Source organism: Monodelphis domestica, chromosome 2, assembly GCF_027887165.1.
Source record: "Monodelphis domestica isolate mMonDom1 chromosome 2, mMonDom1.pri, whole genome shotgun sequence".
NCBI classification, from domain to species: Eukaryota; Metazoa; Chordata; class Mammalia; order Didelphimorphia; family Didelphidae; genus Monodelphis; species Monodelphis domestica.
This window is the reverse complement of record NC_077228.1, coordinates 163806680-163820806: the sequence shown is the minus strand read 5'-3', so window position 1 is coordinate 163820806 and position 14127 is coordinate 163806680. Positions and strand designations below refer to the sequence as shown.

At 36.8% G+C, this 14127-nt stretch overlaps 1 protein-coding gene across 1 annotated transcript; it reads left to right on the top strand.

Annotated features, from left to right (window-relative positions):
* The first annotated feature begins 248 nt into the window (after nucleotides 1-248).
* LOC103101495 (SLAM family member 9-like) lies at nucleotides 249-9142 on the top strand. The gene is made up of 7 exons (XM_007481635.3): nucleotides 249-321; nucleotides 1789-2136; nucleotides 3364-3633; nucleotides 3926-4042; nucleotides 5853-5956; nucleotides 7448-7513; nucleotides 8513-9142. The coding sequence occupies exons 1-7, from the start codon at nucleotides 249-251 to the stop codon at nucleotides 8552-8554; spliced, it is 1020 nt and encodes a 339-aa protein (XP_007481697.3). The 3' UTR covers nucleotides 8555-9142.
* Nucleotides 9143-14127: the final 4985 nt, after the last annotated feature.

Below are 14127 nucleotides of genomic sequence, written 5' to 3'. Positions count from 1 at the left end.
CTTTTAGGTTAAATTGCATTTGGCATTCAGGCTACATGGCTAGCTCATTGGAGTTGTGCTCTCTTCATTAGTGTTTGAGTGAGTGGACATTCAGAAAGGACTTCAGGGTCCATGGAAAATTTTGGTTGCCTGGAGAAGTTCATCAGCATTGTAAGTCAGTTTTGATGATGCCATGTCTGCATGAGTTCTGAATAATGGACAGTTCCCTCATACTTTCCCAATCACCAGTGGGGTGATTGGCTGTGTGCATGCTTTCCTCAATGTTGTCAGACACCTTCATTGAGGACAAAAATGGCATCAAGGTCAGCTACCACACAAATGGTAAATTATTTAACTTGAAAAGGCTACATATCAGAACCAAAGTGGAAGGAGAGTTGATACCTGACTTTTAATTCACTGATGATTGGGCACTCAAAGCAGCCTCTGAGGCTGAGATACAATGAAATACGGATCAATTCTCTGTCACTTGTGCTAATTTTGGCCTGACAATCAAAGCCAAGAAAACAAAGGTTCTCTACAAGATAGGTCAGCATTTGGGAAATTGAAAGAAAGTATGAGAGAAGAGGTATTTGGTTGCATACCAAACTGAAGGTCTACTGAACCATTTTGCTGATTTCGTTGTTGAATGCTTATGAAACCAGGACAGTCTATCAGTACTATGCCAGGAAACAAATCCCTTCCACCTGAATTATCTGAGGAAGATTCTAAAGATTATCTGCCAAGATAAAGTACCAGACACCAAATCCTCTCTCTAGCTGAATCATAGCAATACAGTGAATCTGAATTGGTGTTTTGCATTTTCTATGTAATCTGAGTCTTACAACTACTTTGATAGGTTGTTATCCCATCATATGCATCTCTGGTGAAGTAAGGAGTGGTTTTGTGTCAGAGGTTATTATTATTGTTGTTGTTCAGTTTCATCTAACTCTTCATAATCCAAGTTGGGGTTTTCTTAGCATAACTACTGGAGTGATTTATCATTTCCTTCTCCAGTTCATTTTACAAATAAGGAAACTGAGGCAAACAGGGTTAAGTGATTTGTCCGCACAATAGTAAGTATCTGAACTCAGATATTCCTGACTCCAGGCCTGGTGTTCTATTCGCTGTGCTACCTAAGACAGGTATTTAAGTGTTTGCTCTACTTTTACCTGTACTGATCAAAGACATGTCTTGGTTCAGTGTGGGAACTTCAGTTTCTTCATCTGTAATATCAGGAGGTTGGACTAAAATCCTTCTGTTATAAATTGATGACCCCCAAATCCTCATGAAAACTTTCAGCAGATAGTATTTCATTTTATCTCTCTGAGATGAATCAATGTTAGAAATTGCAGCTGTTCCATGGGGAACTAGGACTAGAATTTAAGCCTTTCATCTCTCAATTAGTCTAGTGCTCATTTCCCTGTTTATAGGAGGAAGGTGACTTCTTTACCTATCAGGACTCTACTATTTAGGTCTCAAACCCATTGATGAGTTATGTGAAGACTTCTTCTGGTGAAATGGGAAGAATTATACTGTGTATTGGTTCCTAGGCAGAGGAGCAGAAAAGCTAGGCAATGGGAGATAAGGGTACTCTTCAGAATCACACAGCTAGGAAGGGTCTAAGGTCAGACTTGAACCTAGGACATTCCATCTCTAATCCAGGATCTCAATTCACTGAGTAATCTAGCTGTGGGCTATGGATCACTTCTAAGGGAAGGTTTCTGGAAGTTTTTCTGGGTTCTAGACTGATCTGGGGATGGGAAAAGTGAAGTGAAAGGTATTAACTATGTTCTTCTTTTATGTTTTCAGAGCTATATGCTTCTGGAGAGGACCTAGATTCACAGATGCTGACTGGAGTCCTAGGGGAGTCTGCTATTCTCCCACTGACAATCCCAAAAGAAAAGCAGATCACATACATTCTCTGGACTTCCAAAAGGTCTCTTGCCATCATAGAGATGGGAAAAGAAGGAAATGCAAACAAAACAACAATAATTGATCCTCATTATAAGGAGCGAGTGAACTTCCTCAAACAAAGCTATAATTATGCTATGCAGATCAATCACCTGAAGATGGAGGATGCTGGCTCCTACCAAGCAGAGATAACAATAGCAAACATTACTGAACCCATGAAAAAGATGTTTACCCTCCATATCCATGGTCAGCATTAAGTTGTTTCTCAGGATCTTTTCAAACACAGCAACATCCAAAAATTGAATACATAGAATACTTACATGGCTTCCAGCCTGATTTTTGGGAAGACTGCTTTCTTCCTGCTCCAGAGTACAATTTAAATGTAAAGGAGATTCTGCCTGATTGGCAGCTCTACCTAGGAGTAATGCAGTAAAACTCTATTGTAACAAGTCCTTACTGGTGAAGTCCAATGATCCAGTACAATGAAAAGAACCCCGTGTTTACAATCAGGCAATTCAGCTTAAATCATCCCTCTGCCTCATTAACATTCATGTGACTTTAGACAAGTCACTTCACTTTAGGGGGAGGGGGTCTTGGTTTCCTATATATCAATTGAGGGGAGGAGTCTAGAAACCCTTTAAGATCCCTTCCCTATGTCCAAGATCCTATAAGTTAAAATGATTTAATGTAAGGAAGAGAATTTAATGTAAGTACAGCTGTTCCAAATTGGAATTGCCTGTTTTGTGAGGTAGTGAGCTCTCTTTGTTTTAATATGCTCAAACAGAGGCCAGATGAACAATTATCGGAGATGCTGGAGAGGGAATCTTGGAACTGAATAAGATGTTGGACTAGCTAACCTTAAGGTCTCTTTCATCTCTAACACACTACAATTTCATGAAATCATGTCACCTGTGAATATAGTTAAGGATAATTGATTTTTCATATGATACAACATCTTATGCTTATAACCCCCTAAAGCAAGGTGCTTTATCCTGGGATAACTGTCTTCCTCCTCCCAACCTTTTCTGATCAATGGTGACCTAAAATAGGTAAAATAGTTGCCCAGAAAGGTTGGAGAAAATATGACTTCCCTGAGCACTATTACTCTCTGTTCCACAAATGTAATGGTAGTCTCCAGCCTGTCAGAAATGGGCCCCGAGAAAAACAGTACCTATTACACTCCACACATTTCCATTTGTATAGAAGGAGGTGTTTCTTACCTCAGTACTCTACCCTTTTGTAGCTCTGGGTGTACAGACTCAGGTAATGTTAGCAACTGGAACTGGATAGTCATTGTCCAGGCACTGATTTCTTCTCCTCTGTGGTACCCCAGGCCAAGAACTCTGAAATCCAGGATTTCTGTATATCATCCAGGATGATATTTAGTGCCTAAAGAAATCATTAATCATTTTTATCAGGGTAGGGGCACAATCAAAGCATCTCATTGAATATCATATTTTACTCCTCATGCAGAGCGATTGACGGAGCCAAAAATTATACCAAGTCTGAAGTTCAATGATAATGGTACATGTCTCATCAATTTGACATGTTCTGTGGAACAAATAAGAGAGAATGCATCGTACAGCTGGATGTCCAACAGACAGGGGGCTAATATATCCACAAGAGGGCCCATCCTCACCCTCAATTGGAAACCTGGTGACCATGACCTGAACTACACCTGTACTGCCAGAAACCCTGTCAGCAACAGCTCCTGTACCATTCTTGCCAAGGAGCTCTGTGCAGGTAAATTTCTCACTGTCTTCCCCGGACTCTGAGAGCATGGGGACCTTCAGGAATTGAATTTGCAGTGATTCTTGACTTTGGTCCCAACCTAGTACCCACATGGACAGACCTCCTGAGCTCTGTTACTGGCCAAGTCTCAGCTAAAGGTAATAGTCCTGCTCTGAGACTGTGAGAAAGGCAGTTGTCTCAATGGTCAATTCCCTCTAGATGAACTTATTAAGACAACTTTTTTTTTCTCTGTATGGTTTAGATTGTTCCTAGTGACTGCTTTTTTGTGTTTTTTTCTTTCAAGGTATTGAACATGGCACACACTGCTTCAGAGTCCTGTACATCGTGGTACCCACCATCCTAGTTTTTCTCTTTATATCGGGACTGTCTTTCTGGCACATTCAGAAAAAGAAAGAAAAAGGTTGGAGTTTTTCTGGAAGATGAAGCAAATTTTGCTTATTGCAGAATTTCAGTTAGAAGGACTCTCAAAGACCATTTATTTCATCTCATACCTATACAACAATAGCCCCTACAACTTTCCTGACATGTGGCCATTCAGCCACTACTTGGAGATCTCTAATGAGAAGGATCTCACTCTTATCTGAGGCAGTCCATTCCTCCTTGGGGTTGTTCTATTTGTTTGAAAGCTTTTTTTCTTACATCTAGCCCAGATTTTTTTCTTGATAATTTCTATCCATCCTATCCTCTGGGACCAGGCAGAAGTATATATATAATCCCTCCATTTTATAACAAATATGCAAATACATGAAGGTAATTCTCATAGATACCTTTACTTTTTTGAAAGAATTAACTCCCCTAATTCTTTCTATTAATATTCATATGCCATAGTCCTAAGTCTCTTCACCATTTAGTTGCTCTCCTCAGAATATGATCTCATAAATATGATCTCTTTCCTTCAATGTAGTAAAGAAAATAGTACTTCAGCTATGAGTCTGATGAGGGTAGAGTACAATAACATCTCCCTAGATCTTGACAATATTCTTTCATTTATTTGTTCACTCATTTCATTCACTCATCAAGCATTTATGAAGTACTATCTCATGCCAGGAACTATATGGGGAAGGTAGATATGACATTTGGGCCACTGATGGATGCCATTGTAGGAACTACTCAAATAATCTCAGAGAACAACATGCTTTTATTTTGTCTTGAGTATATAAAAGACAAGACCAAAATGATCCTTGCCCCCAAGAAACTTACATTTTACCCTGTGTGACAACATTTAAGTAGAAAAGTAACTACAAATCATAGACCAAGTAAAGAGAAATTAATTTGGGGGAGAGAAGGCACTAGTAACTGAGGTAGGGGAAGGAGCCAGATAAGGCTACATATCTCAGTGTACCTAAGATTGCATTGATTTTTTGGAGCTGTGATATCACACTTTATATCAAGCTTGCAATTCAGGAAAATCCATAGATCTTTTTCAGATAAATAACGGTCTAGACATGACTCCTCCATTTTGTAATTTTGAAGTTGGAGATTTTATGGCTATGTGAAAAACATTGCCTTTATCACTTTTCAATTTCATCTTACTAGAATATGGCCAATGTTTTAGCCTTATAAGATTGTTTTAGAAAACAATTGCTATCTAACATATTAGCTAGTCCTCCAAACATTGTCTCACCTGTACATTGAGTTTGTGATTACTGTCTTTGCCTTTATTCAAAACATATCCAAGATAAATAAAAGTTAAACTATTTAAAGTCAAGTACCCCAGGGCATTTTAATTGAGCAGTCTTCCAAGTTGAAATTGAACCCTAAATTTTCCTGAGGTTTGGTGGTTCTGTGTGAGTTTCTTACTTCCTGGGAACAAGGGAGATTAAGGCACAGACACTTCTCAAACTTGGTTTCTTAATCCTCCTGATCCTTGACTCCTCACCTACCTTGAGAATCTCCTCATAGCCAGTTCCTTACCTCCCTTCAGAGGATGTTTTTACTGGATTCCTCTGGTTGGTTTGCTTGTTGAGGCAGTCCCTATATAACTGGGTGCTTCTTTGACTGGGAAGGTGGTCTCAGATAACCAAGAGATTCATCCTAGGGACAACTATGGGTGCTGACCTGTGATGTGGCACCTACAAGATGATTTGCTACTAGAAATATGTAAGGGGTAACCTTGTGTCCCTGCTGGCAAAGTCCTAGGTGGTAGGACAGGAGTGTGGTAAATGGATGGTATCATGAATTCTAAACTGTCTTTCCTTTCTGGGTTGCAGAGGCTGATATAAGAGACAATGAATGTTCTATGTATGACTCGATTTCTATTCTAAACCCGGATGAAACAGAAACTGCAGAATATGTCACAGTTAACAGTTTTAAAGTAAGTTCCTCATCCCTGCCCAGAGCCTGGACACCTCCTACATGAAATCTTTGATTCCCTAAAATTGAGGTTTGCCAAGTATCAAACCATTTACAAGAAAGAGGAAGGAGAGAAGTGCATCCCACAAAAGGCAGTACTAAAATCTTCCACTCCCAAGTGATCTCACTGTTCATCCCCATCCTACTCCCTACTTATGAGGATATAATTTTGTCTTCCATTTTTTAATAATGTAAGCATTTCAAGTCACCTATTCTTTTTTAACTTATAGTATGTAGTACAAACAAGTAAAACACTAGTTTAAACCTTATTTTCTGATAGTGATTTCTAGTTTTACTGGCAATTCTTGTCAAAAAGGAAATTCTTCCTTATGTAATCTATATTCTTAGTTTTGTTCTGTTCCAAGGCAGAAGACTTGTAAGGGCTAAGCAATGGGAGTTAAGTGACTTGCCCAGGGTCACACAGCTGGGAAATTTCTGAGTCCACATTTGAACCCAGGACCTCCTGTCTCTAGGCCTGGCTCTCAATCCACTGAGCTACCCAGCTTCTCCCTATATTCTTAGTTTTAATGAATGTTAGATTAGAGTTCGATTGCTTCTGGTTTTTGTTTACTAGTCTGTTCCATTGATCTGCTTCTCTATTTTTTAAACTAGTTCCAAATAGTTTTTATTGCTATTTTAACATAATTTGTTTTTTGGAAGCACAATGTCTTCTTGGTGTTTACTTTCTCCTCATTATTTTCCATAAGATTATGTCTTTTGTTCTAATGAATTTTATCATTGTTTTACCTAGTTCCATATAGTCATTTGACTAACATATCACTAAATCTGTAAATTAAACACCAGAGTAATTTTATTATATTTCTGTGCCCCAATGATGAGACATAAAAACATTTCAGATTACTAAAGTCATCCTTCATTCCCTTAAAGATCATTTTGTAATTATACTTTTATCTTGAATATACTTTGCTATACTGACTTTCAAATGTTTTACATACTTCATAGTTATTTGAAATGAAAATTTCTTTTATATAATTTCCTAATGGATTTTAGAATTGTTATACAAAATGCTTATTACTTTTGTCAATATTTTGTGCATTTTAATTTTAATAATTATTTTTCTATGATTTTCTAAGTAAACCATTATATAAGGATAAAACAAATGTTTTCTCCTTTTTTGCCAATGTCTTTAATTTCTCTTGTTTTATTGCATCACTAGCATTAATGTAGAGAAAGAGGGTATGCTTGCTTTAGACCTGGGGAGTACTACCCTATTCTCACCTTTGGCTCTAAGAAGCAGTAATATGTGCAGCAGCCACACTTTGGTAAAATTGGCTAAACTAGATTGAAGCTAACTGACAGGTCTGAAATGCATTGGTGAGTTAGGGAGATGTCTACCCCAAGCATCTGAAGAATTTTCCTGGCAGAATAGTTGGATGGGAATAATTCTGTGACCCAAGGAAATGATCATATTTGGATTTTTGGTTTTTTATAGAAAAATATCCAAGAGAGTTTAGAAGCACCAAACACACTTTATGCCACTGTGCAGAATACTACAAAGGTAAGGATTTTTTCCTTAACTTTTCATTCTTTTCCTTTCCACCTAAAACCTTCACTGGTTCACACATTTTCTGGAACTTTCTAAGGAAAGGTCAATTCCTTCAGATCTGTTCTTTATGGCTAAGACATAGTACCTGCCCTCATGAAGATTACCCTGTACTAGAAGACTGATAAGTAAAAAACAAAACTCTGCCTGATACAGGGCAAGGAAGAGTTGTTATACCAGTTGGGGAGCTTCAGAGAAGGCTTCATAAGAGGTGACATTGGACTTGGACCTCAAAGCCTTGGTAAAAATTTAACAGGTGAACAAAGGAAACAACAATCATTCTAAAGACAGGCAACATCATGAGCAAAGACAAAGAGCAGGGATAGGTTCCTGGGATGTTCCATCAGCAGAGCATTACCCACAATTTCTGAAGATTGTCCAACTATGAGAATAGCCTACCAAGGCAAGTTGGGGGAATCTCAGGTTTAGGGGGCTTTAAAGGTAGGGTAGCTTCCCTATGTGTCTATGCTGACTAGGTCCTTTCCAGGACAGTGGACAAATGGGAAAATAGAGAAGACTTCAATAGACAATCCATGCATTTTTATGCTTATGTCAGGAGTGAGTATGCTGAAGCCAGCTTTAATCAGAAAACATTAAGTTTTCGTTATCAGAATTTATACCTCAAAATCAGCCAGCTATTTGATTGTTTTTAATATTGATAATGCAGATTAAATTTAAAATATGCAGGTGTGCATTTTCTTCTACCACCAGTTTGGTTTTCAACAATTACTAGTACATCTTCTTTTGCTCTAAAAATACTTTTTGAATTTGGTATGAGTTCAGTAGGAGACTCAAGGAAAGAAGTAATCTACAGACCAAAGGCCTCTGGCTTGGAGGCTAACAACAACAACAACAACAACAACTGTCATTTATATAGTACTTTACTATTTACAAAGTGCTTTATCTCATTTTAGCTTGATAATATCCCTACTTCTGTCTTTTTTTTTTTTACAGATGGATAAATCTGAGATACTTGAAAGAACCCAGAATCTCTAGGATAATTAGACTTTGGTATTATTATCTAAACAACAAAATGGTTCTTCTAAATCTCTCCCTGGTGGTGTTAGGCATCCTCATCAGTTGCTAATGCAGAATTTGAGGCTTATTAGGAGAGCATAACCACTTATGAGAAAATATGTTTAAAAGAAGAAAGTTTGTGGCAAATTAGTAAGCAATCAAGTAGCGCTTTAGTCATTATAAAAGCCTTCCCCTTCTGTATTCACTCTCGATATTCCTATTATCTGAATCCTGACATTGATACTTGTAGAGAATGAATCGGTATCCATGCATTAAAATTTCTTCTGTACCTTGTTAATCCATGTTACTTTCCCTAGACAAGATTTATGACTTGATAACTTATTATTTCTATATTGCAAAACACCTAGGATGTTTCTCTGCCTTTGGAAAACAGATTAAAGATCTTCACTGGAATAAAAATAATACATTAATAGCACCTACCTCCAAAAGTTGATATGAGGATCAAATGTGATCATATTTGTAACATCCTGTACATAGTAGATAATTAATAAATTCTTGTTCCCTTCCTCTTTCTCTATTTCTTTGTATCTTAGTTAGGTCAATTGAATAATGACAGAATTGTATTAAATGATCTCAGGGGTCTCTTCTAGGTTTAAGATTTTCTGGTTCCTATTCCCAAAGACCTATAAAACTCTTCATATACTTTGATATAGCAACATCACTACTAGATCTGTATTCCAAAGAGATTTTCAAAAAGCAGGAATGTGAGGATGGGGGAGGGATCTATTTGTACAAAATATTTATAAAAGCTCTTTTGGTGGTGACAAAAAATTATAAGGTTAGGGGATATGTCCATCAGCTAGGGAAAGTTGTGGTATATGATTGTGATGGAATACTATTTTACTATAAGAAATGACAAGCAGAATGATTTCAGAAAAAAATCTGAAAAGACTTACATAAACTGATACAAAGTGAAGTGAGCAGAATCAGGAGAACTTTGTAAATAGTAACAGCAATATTGTCTGTTGCTCAACTGTGAATGACAGCTACTATCAGCAATACAATGATCCAAGACAGTTCCAAAGGACTCATGATGAAAAATGTCAGAGAAAGAATTGATGGAGTCTGAATGCAGATTTAAGTAAATTATATTTCACTTTCTTTTTGCATTTTGGGTTTTTTTTAACTCCCACAAAATTACTAATATAGAAAAATGTTTTTCATGATTGCAGATGTAAAATTTTTTTCAGATTGCTTGCCATTTCAAAAAATGAAAGAGGGTAGGGAGAACGAGAGGTAGATAATTTGGAACTTAAAATTTTTAATGAATGTTATAAGTTGTATATCACATGTTATTGTCAAAAAATAAAATATTATTTAAAAATAAAAGTAAGTAAAAATATAGCAAGAAAAAATATTCTGTGGTTCCAGGGGGACTTTCTGTTTTCAAAAAACAACTGATGTCTGGGTTTAAGATTTCCTGTACTTGAGATAGGTTAGGGGTATTTTTGACTGATAAAGATAATGATCTAAAGTAGACCTGATATCTTGAGAGACTAAATCTCACTAGGAATATTTTAAGGACAAATATAAGTGTAAAATGAGAATGTGGCTCAAGGAAAGACTCTAACTATCTTTGAGAGTTCCCCTAACCTGATGCAATTACAGGCTATGGGGACATTGTTTAGTGGCAATGATAGGACAGAGGTGGTGAATGTCTTCTTGTGACTGCTAAAGTTGATCTTACCCTCTAGAAGTTTTGTTCTCTAATATTTTTTGCCTTCACACTTTCAGTTTCTTCCAAAATGCCCCAGAAGCCACAGTGTCAGCTTCAGCAGAAGTTCATAGCAATGTTAAATATTTCATTACACTTAACATGACTGAAGAGTTCAAGGCAAATATTTCTGAAATCCATATATAGAAAAGGGTGTCTATTGATTTCCTGTACAGAATGAATAAAGCCTTCAAGGACTAAAGAGAGATTTCTACAAAAATTTGTGGAATATCATGGATAATGAGGCTTTCATCCAAGTAATTGATGTCCAAATTATGCTTAGTCTTCTGATTCTTTCTTCTTTTTAGCATCACAGAAAACAGATACTCTTTCCTGCTTTTACATGTGTTCTGTTCTTCAGAGAGGGAGATAAAGAAGGTGAATCATACAGAAAGATAATAAGAGCAATAATTTCCTTCATTAAGGAAACCAGGAAATTTGGGGCATCCTCACCCAATGAACAGAGCAAGATAGAAAGAAGGGGAAAGACATACATGTTTATATATTTATATATCTATATCTATACAAGAGAGAGAGAGAGAGAAAGGGAGAGAGAGAGGAGAGAGAGAGAGAGAAAGAGAGAGAGGGAGGGAGGAAGGGAGGGACAGAGGGGAAAGTCTAAGAATGGGGAACAGATGCTTAATATTCAGCTATCTGACACAGTAACAATATTGTATGATGATCAGTTGTGAATGATAGCTATTACCAGTAATGTAATGTTTCAGAACAATGCCAAAGGACTCATGATGAAAAATGCTAAAGGACAGATTTTTTCGAGTGAGAGGAAAACATGATCATTAGACAAGAAAGGGAACAAGCAAGTTGAAAGAACAGAAGGGAAAAGTCATTCCTTCCTCTGAATGATTACATGAGAAAGGGGCAGATGTAGTCCCCAAAGTGAAGAGTGCTGGACAAAAAAAGACGAATTGATATATGAATTTAGGGGAAACAATGGAAATTGTGCCTTTAAAAATAATTATGTAGTTGAGAGAGAGCAAAGAATACTTTTCAGTGAGATTACAGAAGGGGAATAAAGGAGCTTCTACCCTTAAAGGATGAAAGAGGTTGTCAAAATAGAGTTTATCTCATGGTGAAAGGAAAGAATTGAGAACCAAGGAGAGATGGGATTGTTCTTTCCTCTGGGTCTTCATGAGTCCCTTCACTTTGCCCCCTGTCCCTTCTGTGTTAAATGGGGGAGGAGGTGTCCAGTAAATAAGTAGAGAGTTGTCCCCTTATTTTTTAATTTTACCAGTGAGAAAACTGAGGTATATTGGAGGCAGAGGCAATTTGTTCAAGTCTTACAACATAGGAATTAATATATTTGGTTAAGAATGACAGTTGCCTCTCGTCACCAATATCAGCACCAACCAAAAGGAACAGCATAGAAGGCATACACACTACCCCTCTTCCCTCAGTCTCTGAATCAAAGGATTTACAGGAGGATGTCAAGTATGAATTTTCAATGATGATGTCACTTTCCTGTTAAACATAAAGAGTGAAAGAAACAGTGAAGAATCTCTCTTACAAACAGAACAGACATAGAACAAACGGTAGTAAAAAAATTATAATAACTTTGTGTTTGATAAAAGTAAAGATCCAAGCTTTGGGGATAAGAATTCACCATTTGTTAAGAATTTTTGGTAAAACTGGAAAGCAGTCTGACAGAAATAGATATCTTATGCCATTTAGCAAGATAAGAACAAAATTGATACATAATCTAGACATGAAGACAGTTATCATAAGCAATCTAGAAGAACAAGAAACATGAGCTATCAAATTTATGGATAAAAATTTGTGAGTAAATAAGAGATAAAAAGTATTGTGAGACATAAAATGGAGACTTTGAAGACATTAGATCAAAAAGGTTTTGTACAAATAAAACAAATGTGGCCTAGATTAAAAGAAAAGCAGAAAATTTGGGTGTGGGATTTGTAGACTGTCTTGGATAAAGGCCTCCTATCTAAAATATATAAAGCACTTTGTAAAATTTGTAAGAATGAAGAATGAGTCATTCCCAAATTGAAAAATGGTCAAAAGATATTAATAGATAATTTGGGAATGTAGAAATAAAAGCATAGATATACAATTTTATTTTTAAAATGCTCTAGATCATTAATGATTAGAGAAATTCACATCAAAACAACTCTGAGGAAATTCAAAATGGGTGAGTGACTTAAACATAAAGAAGGAAACCATAAGTAAATTGGGTAAACACAGAATAGTATACATGTCAGACCTTTGGGAGGGGAAAGGCTTTAAAACCAAGCAAGACATAGAAAGAATCACAAAATGTAAAATAAATAATTTTGACTACATCAAACTAAAAAGCTTTTGTACAAACAAAACCAACGTAACTAAAATCAGAAGGGAAACAACAAATTGGGAAAAAAATCTTCATAGAAACCTCTGACAAAGGTTTAATTACTCATATTTATAAAGAGTTAAATCAATTGTACAAAAAATCAAGCCATTCTCCAATTAATAAATGTGCAAGGGACATGGATAGGCAGTTCTCAGATAAAGAAATCAAAACTATTAACAAGCACATGAAGAAGTGTTCTAAATCTCTTATAATCAGAGAGATGCAAATAAAAACAATTCTGAGGTATCACCTCACACCTAGCAGATTGGCTAACATAACAGCAAAGGAGAGTAATGAATGCTGGAGGGGATGTGGCAAAGTGGGGACATTAATTCATTGCTGGTGGAGTTGTGAACTGATCCAACCATTCTGGAGGGCAATTTGGAACTATACCCAAAGGGCGACAAAAGAATATCTACCCTTTGATCCAGCCATAGCACTGCTGGGTCTGTACCCCAAAGAGATAATGGACAAAAAAGACTTGTACAAAAATATTCATAGCTGCGCTCTTTGTGGTGGCCAAAAACTGGAAAACGAGGGGATGCCCATCAATTGGGGAATGGCTGAGCAAATTGTGGTATCTGTTGGTGATGGAATACTATTGTGCTAAAAGGAATAATAAAGTGGAGAAGTTCCATGGAGACTGGAACAACCTCCAGGAAGTGATGCAGAGCGAGAGGAGCAGAACCAGGAGAACATTGTACACAGAGACTAATACACTGTGGTATAATCGAACGTAATGGACTTCTCCATTAGTGGCAGTGTAATGTCCCTGAACAATTTGCAGGGATCTAGGAGAAAAAAACACCATTCATAAGCAAAGGATAAACTATGGGAGTGGAAACACCGAGGAAAAGCAACTGCCTGAATACAGCGGTTGAGGGGACAGAGGAGAGACTCTAAATGAACACTCTAATGCAAATATTATCAACATAGCAATGGGTTCAAATCAAGAAAACATGTAATGCCCAGTGGATTTACGTGGCGGCTATGGGGGGTTGGGGGGGAGGAAAAGAAAATGATCTATGTCTTTAATGAATAATGCTTGGAAATGATCAAATAAAATATATTAAAAAAAAACAACTCTGGGGTATTATCTCACCTATCAGATTGGCTAAAATGATTAAGGGAATGAAAAATGTTGGCGGAGATGTGAAAAAATGGACACTAATACAATGTTAGTGGAAGGAACTCTGAACTGATCCAATCATTTTGGAGAGCAATTTGAAATTATGTCCAAAGAGTTCTAAAATTGCATATGACTTTTGACCCAGCAATACCACCTTTAGGCTTATTTCCTAAAGTGATCAGGATAAAAAGAAATGAGCCTGTATGTTCTATAATAGTTATAACAACTTTCTTTGTCTCGACAATTGAGGGATGCCCAACAATTGGGGGAATGTCTAAACAAGTTGTAGCATACAATTATTATGAAATACTATTGTGCCACAAGAA